This window comes from Ornithodoros turicata, chromosome 3 (genome assembly GCF_037126465.1).
Source record: "Ornithodoros turicata isolate Travis chromosome 3, ASM3712646v1, whole genome shotgun sequence".
NCBI classification, from domain to species: domain Eukaryota; kingdom Metazoa; phylum Arthropoda; class Arachnida; order Ixodida; family Argasidae; genus Ornithodoros; species Ornithodoros turicata.
The window spans coordinates 4,466,371-4,483,864 of NC_088203.1; the positions used below are offsets into that span (position 1 = coordinate 4,466,371).

The 17,494-nt window shown below is 45.8% G+C and overlaps 1 protein-coding gene across 1 annotated transcript in view; it reads left to right on the forward strand.

The window, feature by feature from the left end:
- Positions 1–17,494, forward strand: part of LOC135387858 (protein still life, isoform SIF type 1-like) — a 166,889-nt gene that overhangs the window by 115,831 nt on the left and 33,564 nt on the right. The window contains exons 13-14 of the mRNA XM_064617029.1: positions 15,169–15,302; positions 15,368–15,635. Of these exons, the coding sequence (XP_064473099.1) occupies positions 15,169–15,302; positions 15,368–15,635 (402 nt within the window). The remainder of the gene's footprint in view (positions 1–15,168; positions 15,303–15,367; positions 15,636–17,494) is intronic.

Below are 17,494 nucleotides of genomic sequence, written 5' to 3' on the forward strand. Positions count from 1 at the left end.
CGCCCACCTCTCTCTTCGAATGAGAAGCGATAACCATATCATTTATTTATTTATTTATTTAGAATACGTTAAATAAATAAATAAATGATATGGTTATCGTTATCATTCTTGGCAATGGTTGGCGCACAGCGTGCTATGCGGTGAAGTTCTGTTTTTAGAGTGTAGGAATCCTACGCCTGCGTGTGACGCCATCTTCTTTCTCGCTATGGCTAGAAATGACGTTGACGGAACAGCAGGTCAGCAAGTCTATGCTTCAGAAATGCCTTTCATTTTCTCCGTTCTATGTCGTAAGTCGCACCGCTGCTCCTTTTGTATGTACAGTCAAACTCCTTTACAACGAAACTAAGGGGACAGCCAAAAAAATTCGCAGTAAAGGTATTTTCGTTAAAAAAGAATGTCCATTATTGGGCCTATAGGGCTCCAGCGGGACCGCAAAAAAATTTGCTGTAGTAGTGTTTTCGTTAAAAAGGTGTTCGCTATAAAGGAGTTTGACTGTACACAGAATATTGGGCGTATGTTAAGTGTCTACAAAAAACGTCGACGAAAAACTGCACAGTTCGCACTTTCGGTTTCGAATTTTTATACTTCCCCTTCGCGGAAAACAACGAAAGCGAGCAAAGATGTATAACATTGCCGTGGCTGGTGAATTACACATTACGCTGAAACACGCATCACTCACCCTGGTGTATTAAGGAGAAGAGAAAGGCGAACTTTAGAGGCAAAACACCTGACAACCAACCATTCATCAGCACGGGCTCTTCCCCTAAGCCTGGGAGTTGCACTGACATTGACATCAGTACCGCAAACAAATGAACGGACGGGCGAATATCGACCCAGTCGTTTCCATTGGCAGTGATTGCTTCCGGTTCCGGTTTTCTCTCTTTATCTTTGCAGGAACATCACAGCAGAAGCACTTTCCGCTCGCGTTCGACTTCCGATCACCGCTGACAGGCAACACTGTATGTCGTCTGCATAGAAAAGAACCCTTTTGTTGTGGCCAATCGTAGCGTAAAGTGTGACGGCGCTTTTCGGAAAAGTCCGAGGCGCTTCGGAAAACCGAACGTACTCGTAGGCGCGTGTGACGGCTTCAGGGGGTGTGCATTGTTGTCAGACGAGGATCCGGCTACGAAAAAGAAAGGAGCGATAAAAAAAAATGTGGTGAAAAGATGAGCTCCTCCAGCATATAGCCTGCAAAACGCCTCACTTTTACCAGTATTTCATTTCAATTTTTATTTTCCTTTCGGGTGGGAGAGCGTAAAAAGCCAGAAGGCTTGACGAAGACTCTGCTCCCAAGAATACATCGTACAGCAGCATAACAGAGAAATTATACACAAGAAGCACATAAACAATAGAAATTCACTTAATCCATTATATAAAGAAATGGCACAATTCATACCCACAAGGGTCATTCATGTGTGACTGAGACTTTTGCTCGAGAAAAAAGAAAAAAAAAATTCGAATAGCTGTGCAACCTTTGATACAGCTCCGATCAACCTTAATAATAACACGAAAAAAAAAAAATGTGGTCTCGTTCCCGATCGCGATTACAGCAACCCTTTTGGGGCCATGATGAAATCATAATTGAACTAAATTATTCTGTTAGCTTAACGCAAGGATTTTGTTCGCTTAACATTACCCTAGTGCCCCACGGTTGGCTGTTATCGCGCTGGGAAATGAGATAGATTTTTTCTGCAGTGTTATTATTAACGTTGATCGGAGCTGTACTCGCGTCGCTACGCTTGGTGGGCAAACTTTAACGGGATACCTTCTCAGTGTTTGTGAGTTCTGAACATACGTTAATACTTGCATTGCAACTCGAATCCTGTTCCGATGTTTAAGAATCTTTAGAACGTTTTCTTAACGAATTCGTATTGCGAGTACACAAGACAAGAACCTTCACTAAGAACCATCCTCGGCGGATCCATCCTGGCGAAGGGCCTGGCGCGTCTTATGCGTTCCACTTCCGCCACCTGCATCACCACACCTCACGTGGTACCCTACGTAGTATCACGCCACCTTCACAGCGCGCTTCTTCCGTGTCGCACCGCGCCGCGATACACGTTCATAGCTCCTTTAAGCATCGGATGACGTGCGTGCGCCACGCACGTCATCCGATGCTTAAAGGAGCTATGAACTGTACCAAGCGAGCCCAATGGCAGTCTCTGAGAAGCTGCTGAACCGATTTCAATTCGAGGGGGACGAATTTTTTGCAGTCAGTCATCACGTGTGATGAAACCTGCATGCACCATTTCACCCCAGAGACAAAAAAGAAGCTGCATGGAACGGCGACATAATAATGCTTCCCCGCCGCCAAAGAAAAGCAAGACGCAGCCGTCTGCTGGGAAGTCCATTGGAAGTTGGGAACAGTCCTCTGGGACATGCCGCGTGTCATTCACGTGGACTTCTTGGAGCAAGGTGTCACGATTAACGCCCAATGCTATATTCTACGTTGATAAAGAGCGCTGCGCGAAACTCAATGCGCAAGAGAAGGCCTGCGATGTTTTCCGGAAGCGTAATTCTTCGTAACAACGCCCGGCATGACACGTTGAATTTGACGGTATAGCAGCCCTGCCCGAAATGCGCTGGGAACAAGAGAGAACTGATGTTCTGAGGCTGGAACAACATAGAGAGGACAAACACATACAAAGCCTCAAATTGCCTAAGCAATGAACGATGAAAGATAAAAGTCACTGAAAAGGTTAGCCAGCTGTAGGACTCGAACCCACATCTTCTGGATTACCGTGGGAGGTGGCCTATACCGTGGACTACGCTGGGAGGTTTTGGCACATGTCCCTTACAGCCCAGTTTTAGCCGCGAGTAATAGCCATTTGATTGGGTTCCTTAAAGATCACCTTGGAGGAAATCCACACAGATGAAAGCCCTCCAGGAAGATGTCCTGCAGTGGCTGCGACAACAGACCACTTCTTTCTACGGCAAAGGCATCAAAGGGTTGCCACAGCCATTGCCACGTAGTTTGATGCTTCCCGAAATATTTTCAATTGTATTTACAGGTAAAAGACTCGGTCAACATTAAACTGGCCTTCTTCTGGGTCCCTCTCACGTAGCATCGCCACCCGTCGCGAAGATCACGTTGCTGAGAAACTGTTCCTGAAGAAGCGAGGCCATAAATTTAGTCCGACGCCCGGCGCATAAAATGATTTTTTTTCTTTTCTTCCTCTTTTCCCCTCGAATATGACGAATTGGCTTGAGAACGTCCTCCTATCATTTTGCTCCTTCCCCCCTCCCCTATCCGCTGTATTGAAGTAGAAGAATAATTATCTCTATCTCTTCGTTTCCTTTGGGAACGGACGCGTCAAGGAAAGCGGATGTGAAGGACATCCGTTTATCGCGTACGATATTTTGACGCGCTTTCCTTTCTCTGCGAAGATATGTACATATATAATTTCCTGGTGGACTTTTAAGGACAAAGGATGCATTGAATGTCGAAGAGGATGGAATTTGTTGAGATCTTCTTTTGTTGTAAAATTGGAGAAGGATTGGTTGCGCGCTAGAGAATTATTGCGTGTGCGTTTTCGTAGGCCCGAAGGATTTTTCTTTTTGCATGCTATGCCTTTGCGTTCCCTTTCTCCGTTCTAATCTCGAATTGATTTCATCGTCGGCCAGATTGTTCATTTGGTTCAGGTATCCCTTTTATCCAAAATTCTTTGTGCGAGGGTGCAAAACTTTGTGTTTGGTGGATCAGATGCCTTCCTTTCTCTTCTACGAAGCAAATACTTTTGTCTTTGTGCAAAAGTTTTTGCGTTATTAGATTTTAATAGAACTGTCTTCATTTGAGCTGATTTAGTTCACGACTTCAGGTCTTCGCTGCCCATGGGGCTAGCGAGAGAGTTTGGAGGCTGAACATTGAGGTTGTTACTGAGGACAGATGATTGTGTTGAGAGGCAAATTTTAAAGACAGTTCGGTGCGGTATACAGAGAACACATCCAGTCAGTCTTTCATATCTTCTGTCATGCCTGTGGCGAGAAATAAACACTTAATTAGTGGCAATCATCGATCAAAACAACAAAAATAAAATGGCCGTTTCACGTTTAAAGTGCTACGTGATAAAAAGAAAGAAAAAGAAGTTATTTGGACGTGTAACAACCCGTTTCCCCTTTTCTTCCCCTGCCTCCCTATCTTTCAAAACAAGCTTCTTCCGATGACGCGTGCGTAAAAAGAAAAAGTTTCGAGGAAAGACACACACACACACAAGCACAAAGTCTCCACAGCGACGTCAACAAGCCAAAGCAGAAAAAAATATCCGGGAGAAACAAAAACCGAAACCGAAACTAAGTCACTTCCTTCTCGCTTCCCGTACCTTAATATATCTCAGACCTCGAATCGTCTCGTCGCGATTTCGAATCACGTTCCCTTCTTCTTTAATCTCTCTTCGTCTGGCCGTTTTAAGACACTAGCTATATCCGGCGGAGCGCGACAGCGTCGTCTAGCAACCTCTTTTCATTAAGACCCGTTGCGCCGCCAAGCGGTCGGCAGTGGAACGACGACCTGAATTCGTAATCCTCCGCATCACACGGACGAAATGAGACTTCCAAATTAAATATCCTCTCTTCTTTGAGGCTGCCTCCTCTCCCTCTCGTTTCGGGCGACAGCTAATTCTGTTAAGTTGTTTCGGCGAGCGTTGACGAGTTGGGCGTCGACGGGTGGAGAAGCATATTTAATTTGCTGGTTTGCTTCAGGGTATGTTGGTATGGTAAGGTGCCGAGGTATAGGCATGGGAGAGGAGGGGAATTTGAGAATAGGTAAGGGTGAGAAAAGTTTTGCACGTAGTAGAGGGGATGGGAGGAAAGCGCGGTGCTGTGATTGATATTAGACAGCATTCTGAAACCGTGACGGAAGACAGCCGCGAACAACGGGGGGGGGGGGGGGGGGGAGGAGCTTTAACTCCGGAAATATGGATGAGGAGGAAAGGAGGAGGGGAACGGGAAGAAGAGGATAAGTAACCTCGTACTTTCTCGTGTCCTCAAAATGGCGACTGCGCAGGTGTCACGGTAGATAGCGCCTTGGGTGTATCACCAACACAACTTGAAAAAAAAAAAAAAAAGAGAGAGGCCTTTGAGAATGACGTTGTTCCAAGGTTGTTTTAAGGTTGCGGGTGCGAACCCTGCCTAAACGTCATCCAGGCGCTTCTGAAGTCATCCCGTGTGCATGCCGCAGTAATGTTGTGAAGTCTGTGTTGCTGTACACACGGTCCAGGGCGAAATTTCTGTCCTGTATAGTCTATCACTATCTGTTATTATTTCTGTCACTGTCCACTGCATCGAACATTCAACGCGGAATAGTGGCGGAGTTTGACTGCTATTCGATGGAATGCGATGGACAAGGGCAGACGCCGGATGTTGAGAGTATGCCGAAATTCCCTCTCTGGAAACATGCGAAAACGTCACTCTCTACACCACCAATCAGAGCACGGCATACAGAAAACTTACTCTCTTAACTTACATACTCTTAGGTTCTTAAAAACGGGATACCGTGTGTTGAAATTGCGGCTCACGTTAACGGTGTCAATAAGTGGACAATATCAATCCTCACGTGTAATTAGTCATTAGTGCGCTCTTGGTGGGTGCCAAGGGTCGTGCCGAAGACTGGGAGGAGACGGGTTCGAATCCCATCACCTGCTGCGCTATCTGAGGTTTTTCCCTGGGTTTTCCGGCAGACCTTCCAGACGAATGTCGGCACAGTTCCCCATGAAGTCGGCCCAGGTGGGGCATACTAACTCCTCCGTCTCCCACTCCGTCGTGCTGTCCGCTCTACGTCTGACCACGTCTCTTCTATACGACGTTCATAGCCACAGTTGCTTCGTGGCGCTAACGTGGCGTTTAATAATCTACCAGCCCGCGCATGAAATGAGGGTACATATATTGGTAGTATAATATATTTGTGCTACCATTCCGTTAACTCCTAGCGGAAAAACAAACAAACAAAAAAAGAAAAAGAAAAAAGAAGGAAAAAGAAGAAAGCGAAATGAATACTTATATTGTATTCGCATCACGTCCTCTTCTTTCTGTACTCGAAGCAAGTTTCGATTCCATTTAGTCTTCCGTGAAACAATCCGTTTGTGAGACTAAGCAAACATATAATTACGTAAAACTAACCCTCCGTAAGCCCCTACAATGCGATCATTTCCCATCGTTCATACCGTCGTCCGCGTACCTTAGTTACGTATTCCGGGACTCACCTCCGCTCCGCCGTAAATGGACCCATATCTCAACACAGAAACGCCCACCTGTATTTTTTTTTCTCTCTCTCTCTCTCTGTTCCTCCCTCGGGGTTAAGTGATCTGAATGGCAATCACATCCCCTTTTCATCCGTCCGGATCCCTTCGGTAAACGACCAGTAGCGACCGCCAGATGGGGATTGAGCGCGCAAATCGGTGCTCGTACAAAGAAGGCGTGCCGATCGGGATCGATATCAAGGTCCGCCATGATGATTCTGCTCGCGCCGTTTCAGTCATAGTCATCGTACAGTCATCCTTTCGGTCACCATAGTTTCAGCGTGAGAAGACGCAACGAAAGAACGAATGGTGTAATGAATTGTTGACCTCGAAGGCGAGGTGCTCGCGTATCAGGGTTAAAATCACGGAGGAATTGTCGTCGCAGGCGGTGTTTTTGTTTTGCGTTTCGTTATGTCGTCTGCTTGTGCACGTTCGGTGACGTAGACGTGTTATGGGGGGGGGGGGGGGGGGCACCAGAGTGGGTTAAGGCGTCTCGCTCTTTGGTGTCGTGCTGACTGGGGGGTGACACGGGTTCGAATCCTGTCATCGGCTGTGCTGTCTGAGGTTTTCCCTTGGTTTTCCGAAGACTTTCCTGACGAATGTCGGCACAGTTCCCCCTGAAGTCGGCCCAGGACGCCTACTAACCCCCCCTGTGTGCCACTCCTTCCTGCTGTCCTCTCTCCATCTGTCCTCGTCTGTACGCTGCTCATAGCCACAGTTGCTTCGCGGCGCTAACACGAAAGTGAAAAAAAAAAAAGTCGACTCATGGTGGGCGAAAATGCCGGCTCTCATGACGTCGCCCACGTGGCACTCCCGTTCTAAAACTCGAGGATTCAACGCTAGAGGCGCTCGAGAGTCCTTTCGAGGTGGGTCGCTAGAGTCGACGACGTACGAGGCCTCTCGTACGTCACGGCTCCGACTCGCGCGAGTTTAATAAACGAACACACCTCCCATTCTGTCGTGAAAGGGGCAGCTGCGCAATGCATCACGGTATAGTGTCCTACCGTCTTCTGCGCATGGTTAACACAGTTTCACGAGAGCACGTCGTTGGTAAAGCTGTCACAGTAATTAGCTCATGCAAGTCGAGCCGTCACTTTTTTTATTGCGTGTTAGCGCCGCGAAGCAACTGCACTCTTAAAAAAAAGGGTGTACTTTAAAGGAGCACAGAGGGCCATCCAAAAAAAAATTCAGATTAAGACATCTGATGAAAGTATGTGTGTCATTATACCGAATAGCGCGAAAGGTTTTGATGTGTGCAATTTGTTTCCCAGAAAAAAACTCATATAAACATAGCCCCGCGCGTTCACCCTTAACTCGCCACTCCAGCTATAACGAGGATGAGGAGGTATGATGCCACGTCACCGATGACGGTATAAGGGACTCGTTCTGGTTCGCCGGTCAGTGGGGGTCAGCGCCTCGTCCCTTTGCCGCCGTAAACCTGTTTTGCCAGTTTTCCCGGAGAATTGGGGATAGAACGAGCGGCCGAAGCATTACCGAGCAAGGAGAAAGGCTTTATCGGGACCCCGAACAGCCGAGTAGCAGACGACAGCGGAGTAGCAGACAACATTTCTCCGGGCCAATCAGCTAGCGTTCACCTCATAGCGTCAGCGCGAGGTTCCGGGCAGATCACAGGCTGGTACTGCTCTTCACCACCGTTGCGCACGGTCGCTTATTGCGGCGTATTTTAAATTCAATTCCTGCGATAATTATGGCTCTGTGGTGTAAATTACTTCGCATGGTGCATCTTACTGGCCTACTTAACAGTTTTATGGGAAGAAAACTGGGTGTTAAAAATGACTTCTGTGCTACTTTAAGTCCTTTTTTGACACATATATAACACCCTTTTGGAGAGTACAATTACTCTCAAAAGGGTGTCTCCTCACTCCCTCAAGGGAGTAGCGTAACACCTTTCTCCCTACTGGAGAGTAATATCCTGCTGTAACATATCATGCTTTGAGGTCCGACTATAGGTGAAAGGGTGAAAGAGCACACTGTCGCCTCTTGGGTCCTGGAAATAGATTAAAAGAAAACAGAAAACGCAGCGCAAGATAAGGGCAGTTCCGATAGCGTCACCCGATACGTGTGTTTTTGTTTCGTTTCGTCGAGTTAAAGCTCGTCTTCGACGCATGAGGCGGCTCTGTGCACCTTCACCCTCTCACATCGGGGGTGAAGGGAAGACGCGTCTCCGAAGATGCCCAATGAACATAATAAAGAAAAAAATGGTGTTCCTTCAGGAACTTTTTGCGGACGATCTACCGAACGGATTTTTATTCTGAAAACGGCTACGATATCAGGTGACCGAAAGGAACATTATGATCTCTTTGGGACTACTTCGTAGCGTTTATAATTAAAAAGTTAATTAACGATTTTTAGGTAATTAGTCATTCGACGGTTGAGCAACAGATGACCAAGGACGTCCGCCGGCCCAGAGATGATAGAAGTGAAAACAGGATGTCTGTAGCCCTTATAGTTTTTTTAAATGAAAAATGTGCATCGAAAAGAAAGACACCCTGTAGTATGTATACATATGCATAGTATGTACAGTCAAACTCCTTTATAACGAACTTCAGGAGACCGCAGAAAATCTTCGTTGTAAAGGTAACTTCGTTAAAACGGATGTTTCAAAGGAAAAATGCCCTAATCTTGTTCACTGGTGGAATTTCATTGCTCTGATCAAAACGCAGCTCAGACATTTACCTAGGATACACATGGAACCTTATCTCTGTTTTGACCTTTTTACCCCCCTCGTTATTTCGGTTCGTAAGTTATAAAGGAATTCGTTATAAATGCCCGAAGTATACATTGAATCCTAAGGGCGCCTGACCAGACCGCGAAAAACTTTCGTTATAACGGTCTTTTCGTTATAAAGGCGTTCGTTGTAAAGGCGTTTGACTGTATATAGTTTTAGTATATAGTATACCGTTTCTGGTTTTACGTTTGCCTGTAGGCATACATAAAATCAGAAAGGGAACTTTCGCAGTGTTACGACACATCTCGTGGTTGCACTTTTCCTTCCGATACGCCAGTTTCCTGCCGGGCGTTCATAGCTGACGACATTTAAAGGGAGACTTTGCAAGGATTCGAAACAAAAAAAAAAAAAAAAAAAGGTGAGCATCATACCGAACACGGAGCGCTACCTTGATACTGGATACAACATTCGCATTCATTTTGCGCGAGTGATTAATTAGTAAATGATAACAATACCAAACCGAAAACAAAATGCAAAGCGCACAGCAGGGTTCGCCCGGAGGAAGATATTGCGACGTCACCCAGCATTGTCGTCTGCTACGAAGCTTGCATTCTTCCATGCCGGATGACGTCAGCAGCGCTGCTTTCAGCGCCCTCTTGCTTCACAGAGGCGAAGCTCGCATACTTCGTAATAATTCGTTCCAATAAAATAGGCGCACTTTGGGAACGCGATATTTCGTATGTATGTTCCTGACACCCGCAAGGGTTACTGCTATGTCGCTATCTTTGTGATGATTTTGTTGCGGAGTCCCACTTTAAGCAAACACATATTGAGACAGCGTTAAAAAACAAAAAAGAAAAAACAAAAAAAGCTTCCACACGCACAGTGCACAGCCAGTGCGCTCACATAGCATTGCTCGACTACGAACGCGATCGCTCAGAACCGTAATCTCACGTTGTGGCTTTCTGAATTTCGAAGCGCCCGTTTAAATATTGATTCTGCACGCGCGTTAAAGCCGCGTCCCACGAGCGAACGGGATATGAAGCAGTACTCTGAATCTTGTATTCATATTCCTCTAGCCATCGTCTCCGTGAGCGACGCGAGCGCATCCTGGAGGAGATATTTATATATATATATATATATATATATATATATATTTTTTTTTACGAACCTCGTTTCGCTAAAAGCATCATCTGCGATTGTTTCTGAAAACGCAGCTGATGTTTATCGTGTGATTTTCTTTTTACTTCCTCCTCTCTCTCTCTATCTCTCTCTCTCTCTCCCCTCTGCCTGCTTTACTCGATTGATTTTAGGGCGCATGTTCGCAAAACTCGTTACATCAGAGACGTAAGGAAACGTCGTTATGTAAACACATTTAAGGATATTTTAAAGATTTCCCCCTCTCCCGAAACTCTTTCCCTCTAATGTGCAAGCACGTTTTTTTTTTGTTTTTTTTTTTTTTCTCTCGAAGCTGCATAATTTTGTCGTCTGCGTACTTTGTTGGGAAAGCGTTCTTTTCTTCCTCGGAGGGTTCGATCACTCCGCCAAATCTGGAAGGGCGCGCTTTTGCGTGAATTCGGAGACAGCTATAGCTAACGACATCGAAGATTTCAAGTTAAAAATAGATGATGGCTGCAAGAAGCGACCTAAATGCACCGATGGGTCGATAAGCCTTGGGCCTGGTCTTCTTAAATTTCTCGGAAGAGGCGGAAATTCGTGAAGTTGATGACGAGATTTTTTCAATTTTTTCGCTAGTAATGTTTTTTTTTCTCTCTTTAAATTCGATTTTGCGGTTCGTCCAAATGGGACGACGAGGAACATTGGGTGTGTATTTGAAACCGAAACGAAGGTGTCAAGCAAAATAGATCAGGGCTGACCACTCCACTTCACTTGCGTTGCGAATGTTTTATGACTACAACAATGTTACGTTTCTTTTGTTTTTTTTGTATGCTATTCCGTTTGTCAGGTTGTTTCACAATGCCCATAACGGGTCCGCTGCTCCACTTCTTGGGAGCGTCTCCATGACACGAAAAGGAAACCCTACAGAGATGAACAATACGACGACGTCCTTGGGGGTGGAGATGAACCTGTCGTTAATAACGCATGCTAATGCGGGACTCTGAAATTCTGAGCGCTGATCTACTACGGACTACACACACACACACACGTACGTACACTGTAAACTGAAAAACACCCATATGGGTGTAAATGGGTTTGTCCTATAACTCACACCACTTTCTACACCATATGGTCTGGAACGCCCTTTTTAGAGGGTGTATTCTGCGTAAAACCCCCTTTCAAATGGTGCTTTTCCTTGAAAATGCCTTCTTTTGCACCCTTTAAACACCCTTTTATGAGCGTGTAAGATTGTTAAACACCCCCCTAGAAGGGTGTGAAAGGGTGCAAAAGACGGCATTTTCAAGGAAAAGCACCTTTTCGAAGGGTGTTTTACACAGAACACACCCTCTAAAAAAGGGTGTTCCAGACCATATGGTGTAAAAAGTGGTGTGAGTTATAGGACAAGCCATTTACACCAATAAGGGTGTTTTTCAGTTTACAGTGTACGTACGTACACACACACACGTACGCAGGTACGTACGTAGAAGCACTACATGTATGTCTTTTTTTTTTGTCCCGCTCGCACACACACACACGTTGAGGCTTGTGTTTTGGTGTTGTGTTCGATTGCCTGTCTGTGTGTTCCACCCCTAGAACGGTTGCTTTTCATTTCATTTCATTTATTCACCCAAAGGCCCTAAAAGGGCATTACATTGGTGATATGCAGGGCGAATTACTTTTGATCACGGTCTTTGCCCACTAACTTTGTAAAGTGCTAACTTTGATCCACTAACAGTGACTATACATTGAGAATTCGTCAGGTCAGCTCCCTTCGATTTTCCCCGTGGGAAGTAACAGCACAAACGAACACTGTTGTTCAGTCTCGTATTTCCTTCGTTGCATTGCCTCGCGGTGAAAGGAAACAAAGTGCGAAAGAGATAATGATTGAGGATGATCGTGAGAACGGCTCTAATGAGCAATATCCTCTCATCCTGTCGTCAATCACAGCTTAACGAACTGAGACAGACGACGCGTCACGTACTTTCGACCACTGCGCAGACGGCTCTCTTTCAACCTAGCGTCGTCGCTGGAAGGTAGTATCTACGTGGGTAACGTGAAATCTGATAAGGGCACAGGGTGTCCAATGATAACGATGACGTCGCAGTGATTTAACTTCTTCCTGCAATCTCTGCGGGTTTTCAAATGATGGAGGTTCGCAGAAAAACAAATAGAAATATGAGGGAAGTTATGTTCTGAGGCTGGAACACATATAGAAAGGGCAAATACATACGAAGCATCAAGTGCCAAAGAAATTAACGATGAAAGATGGAAGGGGAAAGGTTAGCTGTAGGAGTCCTACAGCTGGCTAACCTTTTCAGTGACTTCCATCTTTAATCGTTAACAAGTAGAAATACTTCGTAAACAACGGGAATTAGCCGAGGCAGGTTACACTTGAGGGCAAACCCAAACACGTAGGACACGATACTTGAAAGATGAAAGTCACTGGAAAGGTTAGCCAGCTGTAGGACTCGAACCCACATCTTCTGGGTTACCGGTCCAGGGCTCTAGCAATTGAGCTAAGCTAACACGCCTTCTCAGCGACTTCCAGGGTGCGTCATCTGAAGGGACAAACCAGTCACTCTCTCTCACTCATCCTCCTTTCACTCTTACATTTTTGCACACTCATACACACATTCATACGACAGGCAACTTGACAGGCATACTTAGGCAACTTGAGACCTTGTATGTGATTGTCCCTTCTATGTTGTTCCCAGCCTCAGAACATCCGTTCTCTCACGATACTTGGTTTCTGTGTAATTTTTATTTAAATTTTGTTGTAGGGTTTTAAAAGATTTGATAAGAATATTGCTTCCGTGTGTTTACGGGAGAAATTGCCTTTACTGTGTCGCTGTGAACTCAGGTACACATAGTATATAATAAACTTTATAAATTAAGCGCCATTTTTAGGGCATTCGAAAAGAATGTATTTTAAAGGGGGTACACGACACTGCGCTGCCAGTCACGCAAACCAGCATCCCAAGTTTTCCAGCAGGGGGAGGGTGGTGGGGGGTGCAATACATGCATAAAACTTGCAACCTCGAATACGGCAACTCATCCGACGGCGAGCAGTTTCCGCCAATGAGAAGGTGCGAGAGGTATCACGGGGTTATTCCAGAACCAATCGGTTTAGCGAAGCCTCTTGCACATATCCGACGTCATGAGCTCGACAGGGAACTTTGTTCGAGTGTGTGGATCCCGTCAAGTACGGCACGTAGAAAGATAGTAGTTAGCATTTTTTACGGCGTCAGCTGTAATAGTGGATACTTTTTCGAGATCGCGTCGGCGTACACGAGTCGTAACCGTCCTGTCATTTTTTTACTTAATACTGTGACGTACAGTCCAATGAGTGTATGAGGCCACGTTGAGTGATGAAGTCCCTACGATGCTAACTTTGTATGCAACACGCACACGCACACACACACAAACGGACGGACGGACGGACATGGACGAGACAAATCAACTGCTCTTTTAAGCATTCGTCCGTGTGAGCTTTCTATGTTCCTTTGTGTGTTTTTTTATGTTTGCCTTTACGCTTTTCTTGTGCTTGCTGATCAAGCTCAAGGCTCTTTTCTTCACGAACGCGGAGAAAATATTATTATGCAAAATTGTGCGTGAAAATTTTAAGTAGGACGGTTTCAACTATCGCATTTTCGAGCCCTGCGAGGCGAAAATGGAAATCACAACCAAGTTCATTTCAGTTTTTCTTTTGAATCATGTTCTTCGATGTCTCGCTCTGCTGATCCAACCAAAATAGAAATCTCATTAAGAGCTTCTTTTTACTCGGCGACGGCCCCATAATTTAATTGCTTTACGGTTTAAGTCTACTGCGGTTCTTTCCTCTCTGAGGACTTAAGGAAAATTAACGGGGCTCGCAAATTTGCTTAGGTATTTCCCTCGAGGCCAGGGAAGGGACAGTGAGGGACCTCTCATTCCGATTCGAGAGGAAAGTTGGAATTCGGAGCTCGTCTTTCGGTGAGGAATCTCTACACCTGTAGGACATGACTGAAATTCCGTCGAAGTATTTTGTCTTATATCAAATGAGCTTCGCCTCAAGTGGTTACGTACTTCAAGAACAAAGAACCGGGCTCTGTAGAGTTGTTCGCGGCATTCTTTTGTTCCGTAGCAAACTTTAGTTCCAATAAAGAGTGCAGTGTATGAGATGTATATATGCCAGAAATATGTAATCGAACTCCAGGTTTGTGATGCCTAGGAGCTACGATTCCTTGGCTGTTGGCGGTTTATCCCGTAACAGAGTTGGGCAATTCCGCACTTTCTTACGCGTGGGCCTCATGGACGTTTTCTAATGGTTAATGGCCTAATGGTCTAATGGCCTGGCTGAAATGTAACGGCCCGTGTCAATCTCAGTGAAGATTAAGTCAGGGACAAGAACTGTCTCGTGTTTCTGCCGTGGTCTGCCTACGCACTCGTCCCCTAAGCAGCACGATGTAGTGAAAGTCGAGTGCAACAGGGGTAGACGGGTAGGTGGAAGGCCTTCAACAGACTAGTGAAACTAAAAGAAACATTGATAAGACACGTACCGTCCTCCCCTATTGCACTCGACTTTCAGTACATTGTGCTGCTTGGGCCCTTTTCCGACGTACAATGCACCAACAAGCCGAAAGAGTTGCACTTCATGACTATTATCTCTTCGCGGGCGTCTAGGGGGTTGAGCACCGCAAAACCTACGCAGAATTAACGCGTTGTTGCAGACAACTTTCGGTCATTAGCTATCTTCTCATGTATTTTGCTTTCTCCACCTAACCTAAATTCAACCCAACCCAACCCAACATAACCCTCATGTATTTTGCTTTCTCTATACCAAACCTAAATTCAACCCAACGCAACCCAACCTAACCTAACCCTAATGTATTTTGCTTTCTCCACCTAACCTAAATGCAACCCAACCCAACCTAACCTAACCCTCATGTATTTTGCTTTCTCCACCTAACCTAAATTCAACCCAACCCAACCTAACCTAACCCTCATGTATTTTGCTTTCTCCACCTGACCTAAATTCAACCCAACCCAACCCAACATAACCCTCATGTATTTTGCTGTCTCTATACCAAACCTAAATTCAACCCAACCCAACCTAACCTAACCGAGCTCGCTCTTTCTTCCTCACAGATGTCTGACGACGACCGTCTGTCGTTGACGACGGCTGTGAGCGACGAAGACGAAGGCGAGTCCCGGGGATCTCCGTCTCGTTCTCGCTCCACAGCTGCTTCCTTCAACTGTACGGGAGCTGTACGCAAAGCTGGGTATGTCTCTCTCTCTAACTACAGTGTGGCAGGCAGGCGTGTTTGAAACCTGTGTCCACGTGCAGGTTCCTGAGTGTGAAGAAGTGGCTTCTCCGGCGTCGGCATCAGGTGGAGTTGGCGCGCAAGCGTGGCTGGAAGGGTTACTGGGTGTGTCTGAAAGGCACTACCTTGCTCTTCTACCCGTGCGACAACAGAGACGGGCGGGCCATCGACTCCACCCCGAAGCATCTGATCATCGTCGATGGCGCAGTCATGCAGCCCGTACCCGAGCACCCGAAGCGGGATTATGTGTTCTGCCTCAGCACTGCCTTTGGGGATGCCTACCTCTTTCAGGTACCCACGAGTCCATCTTCTTCTGCCTCCTTGGCGTTTCCTGGTCTACTCGTAAACAGTTGCGAGCGACGTGAGCAAGTAAACTGCAGGAAAGGGGTTAGGAGTAGCCAGATCACCCAAGGTCGCCATTTTCCCATGTATTTGTTCCTATCCCGATGCGTGCAATGCCGAAGGCCGCCCTTAGATACCCCATTGTTACCAGACGTTGGCTTGCGTGGATTGTAGCGCGCTAAAGATCCAGTTGAAGCACAATCCAAGCCAGGCCAAGTCACCGAAGGAGAAATGGACGACTGCAGCGCCTGCGGCGCCTGGTACGACAGGTACGCTATGTGATGCACGCAGCCGTGCACTAGATCCTTCCGATCGCTCAACACGTTTAAAAACGGACCAAAAAGTGAAACACGACAGAGAAAGTTGTTATACGCATTTTATTTGGACATATAAAGACTAGATTCATTCGCAGAAACAAGAAAAACATTTTGCCGCTAAACTTAGCGCGCTGAAGTGATCCGGAACGGCAACAGTGGGGTATCTAGTGGCGGCCTTCTTCGTTGCACGCTTTTCCGAGGTGAGTTTGGGGGGGAGTAGCGATGCGAAACTATCGATAGTCGTATGACAATCGAACTATCGGGGAGCAGATAAAAACAGAAAAAGAAAATGCCTTATTCCTACACATTTTTTTGCAATACAACGCATAGCAGCTTTCTCTCCGACGCTGACCCTGAACTACTCATGCTGCTCAAACCAGCGCAAGCTCACGTGATGTTCTCTGCACTGGATTGACTATCATTGCAGTCTCATGAGTGCGTGCGTACGGTCTTATGATGAGCATCTTCTTTCGCTGCTTGCAGTGCATCACGGAAAGAACTTGTGTCGAACGTGATTCTGTTTTCGTTGTCATTGTGCCAGTGCGAAAACGAAGACTGGGAGCGAGCACATCGATAGTGAGAACCAAATCCAGCTATCGATAGTAAAGGAAAATAAAAGAACAGAATCATTGATAATCAGTCATCGTAAAACTATCGATAGTTGTTCAACACTATCGATAGTACTATCTATAGTCCACAATCGATAGCTCTTACACTATCGACAGTACTATCTATAGTTTTTCGACACCATCGGTAGTTTTGAAAAAAACACAAAAAAACTGGATAGTATCGATAGTCAATTTAGTTAGGAATTATTGGCAAGCCATTAAAGAAGGACACAAAGGTATTACTTGTAGTTGTTGGCAGTTTGAGGGGAGTGGAAATTCGGGACCACAAGGCAGCACACCATAAATATTCGCTACAGTCTTATCCCCCAGCACGGAATGCACGGGGGGGGGGGGGGTTATTTATTAGAACAAAGAAGAAGAAAAACAGGAAAGGTCAGCAAAACGGGACGTCGGCTTCCTATTCCGCAAAAAGAAAAAAAGAGAAATAAATGAAAGAGTAAAATAAATCAAAAGAAAATAATCAGGAAATAAAGGATAAACTAACAAACGGTAAAAGAGGGATGAGATAAATTACAGTAAATTACAGGCAAAGATAACTTTAAAAAGAGATGACTAACAAACGGTAAAGAAGAAAGAACAAACGGTGAAGAAGGTGAATTAAAAAAAAAAAAGATAAGGATAATGCGTTGAGGATGGGAGTGGGGTACTGAAGAATGCGATGGCACGACTCGAGTTCACAGGTTTGTTATAAGGTAGGGACCAAGAAGGACACGGAAGGAAACAGACCGACACGAACTTGTGCCACATGCAATTCAGTTCGCGAATAGACGTCACAATATTTAGAGCGGCTCAGAAGGTCACCCCCCCCCCCCCCCCCCCCTCATGTAGACTGACCCGTCTTACTTGTTGCTCCGTATTATTA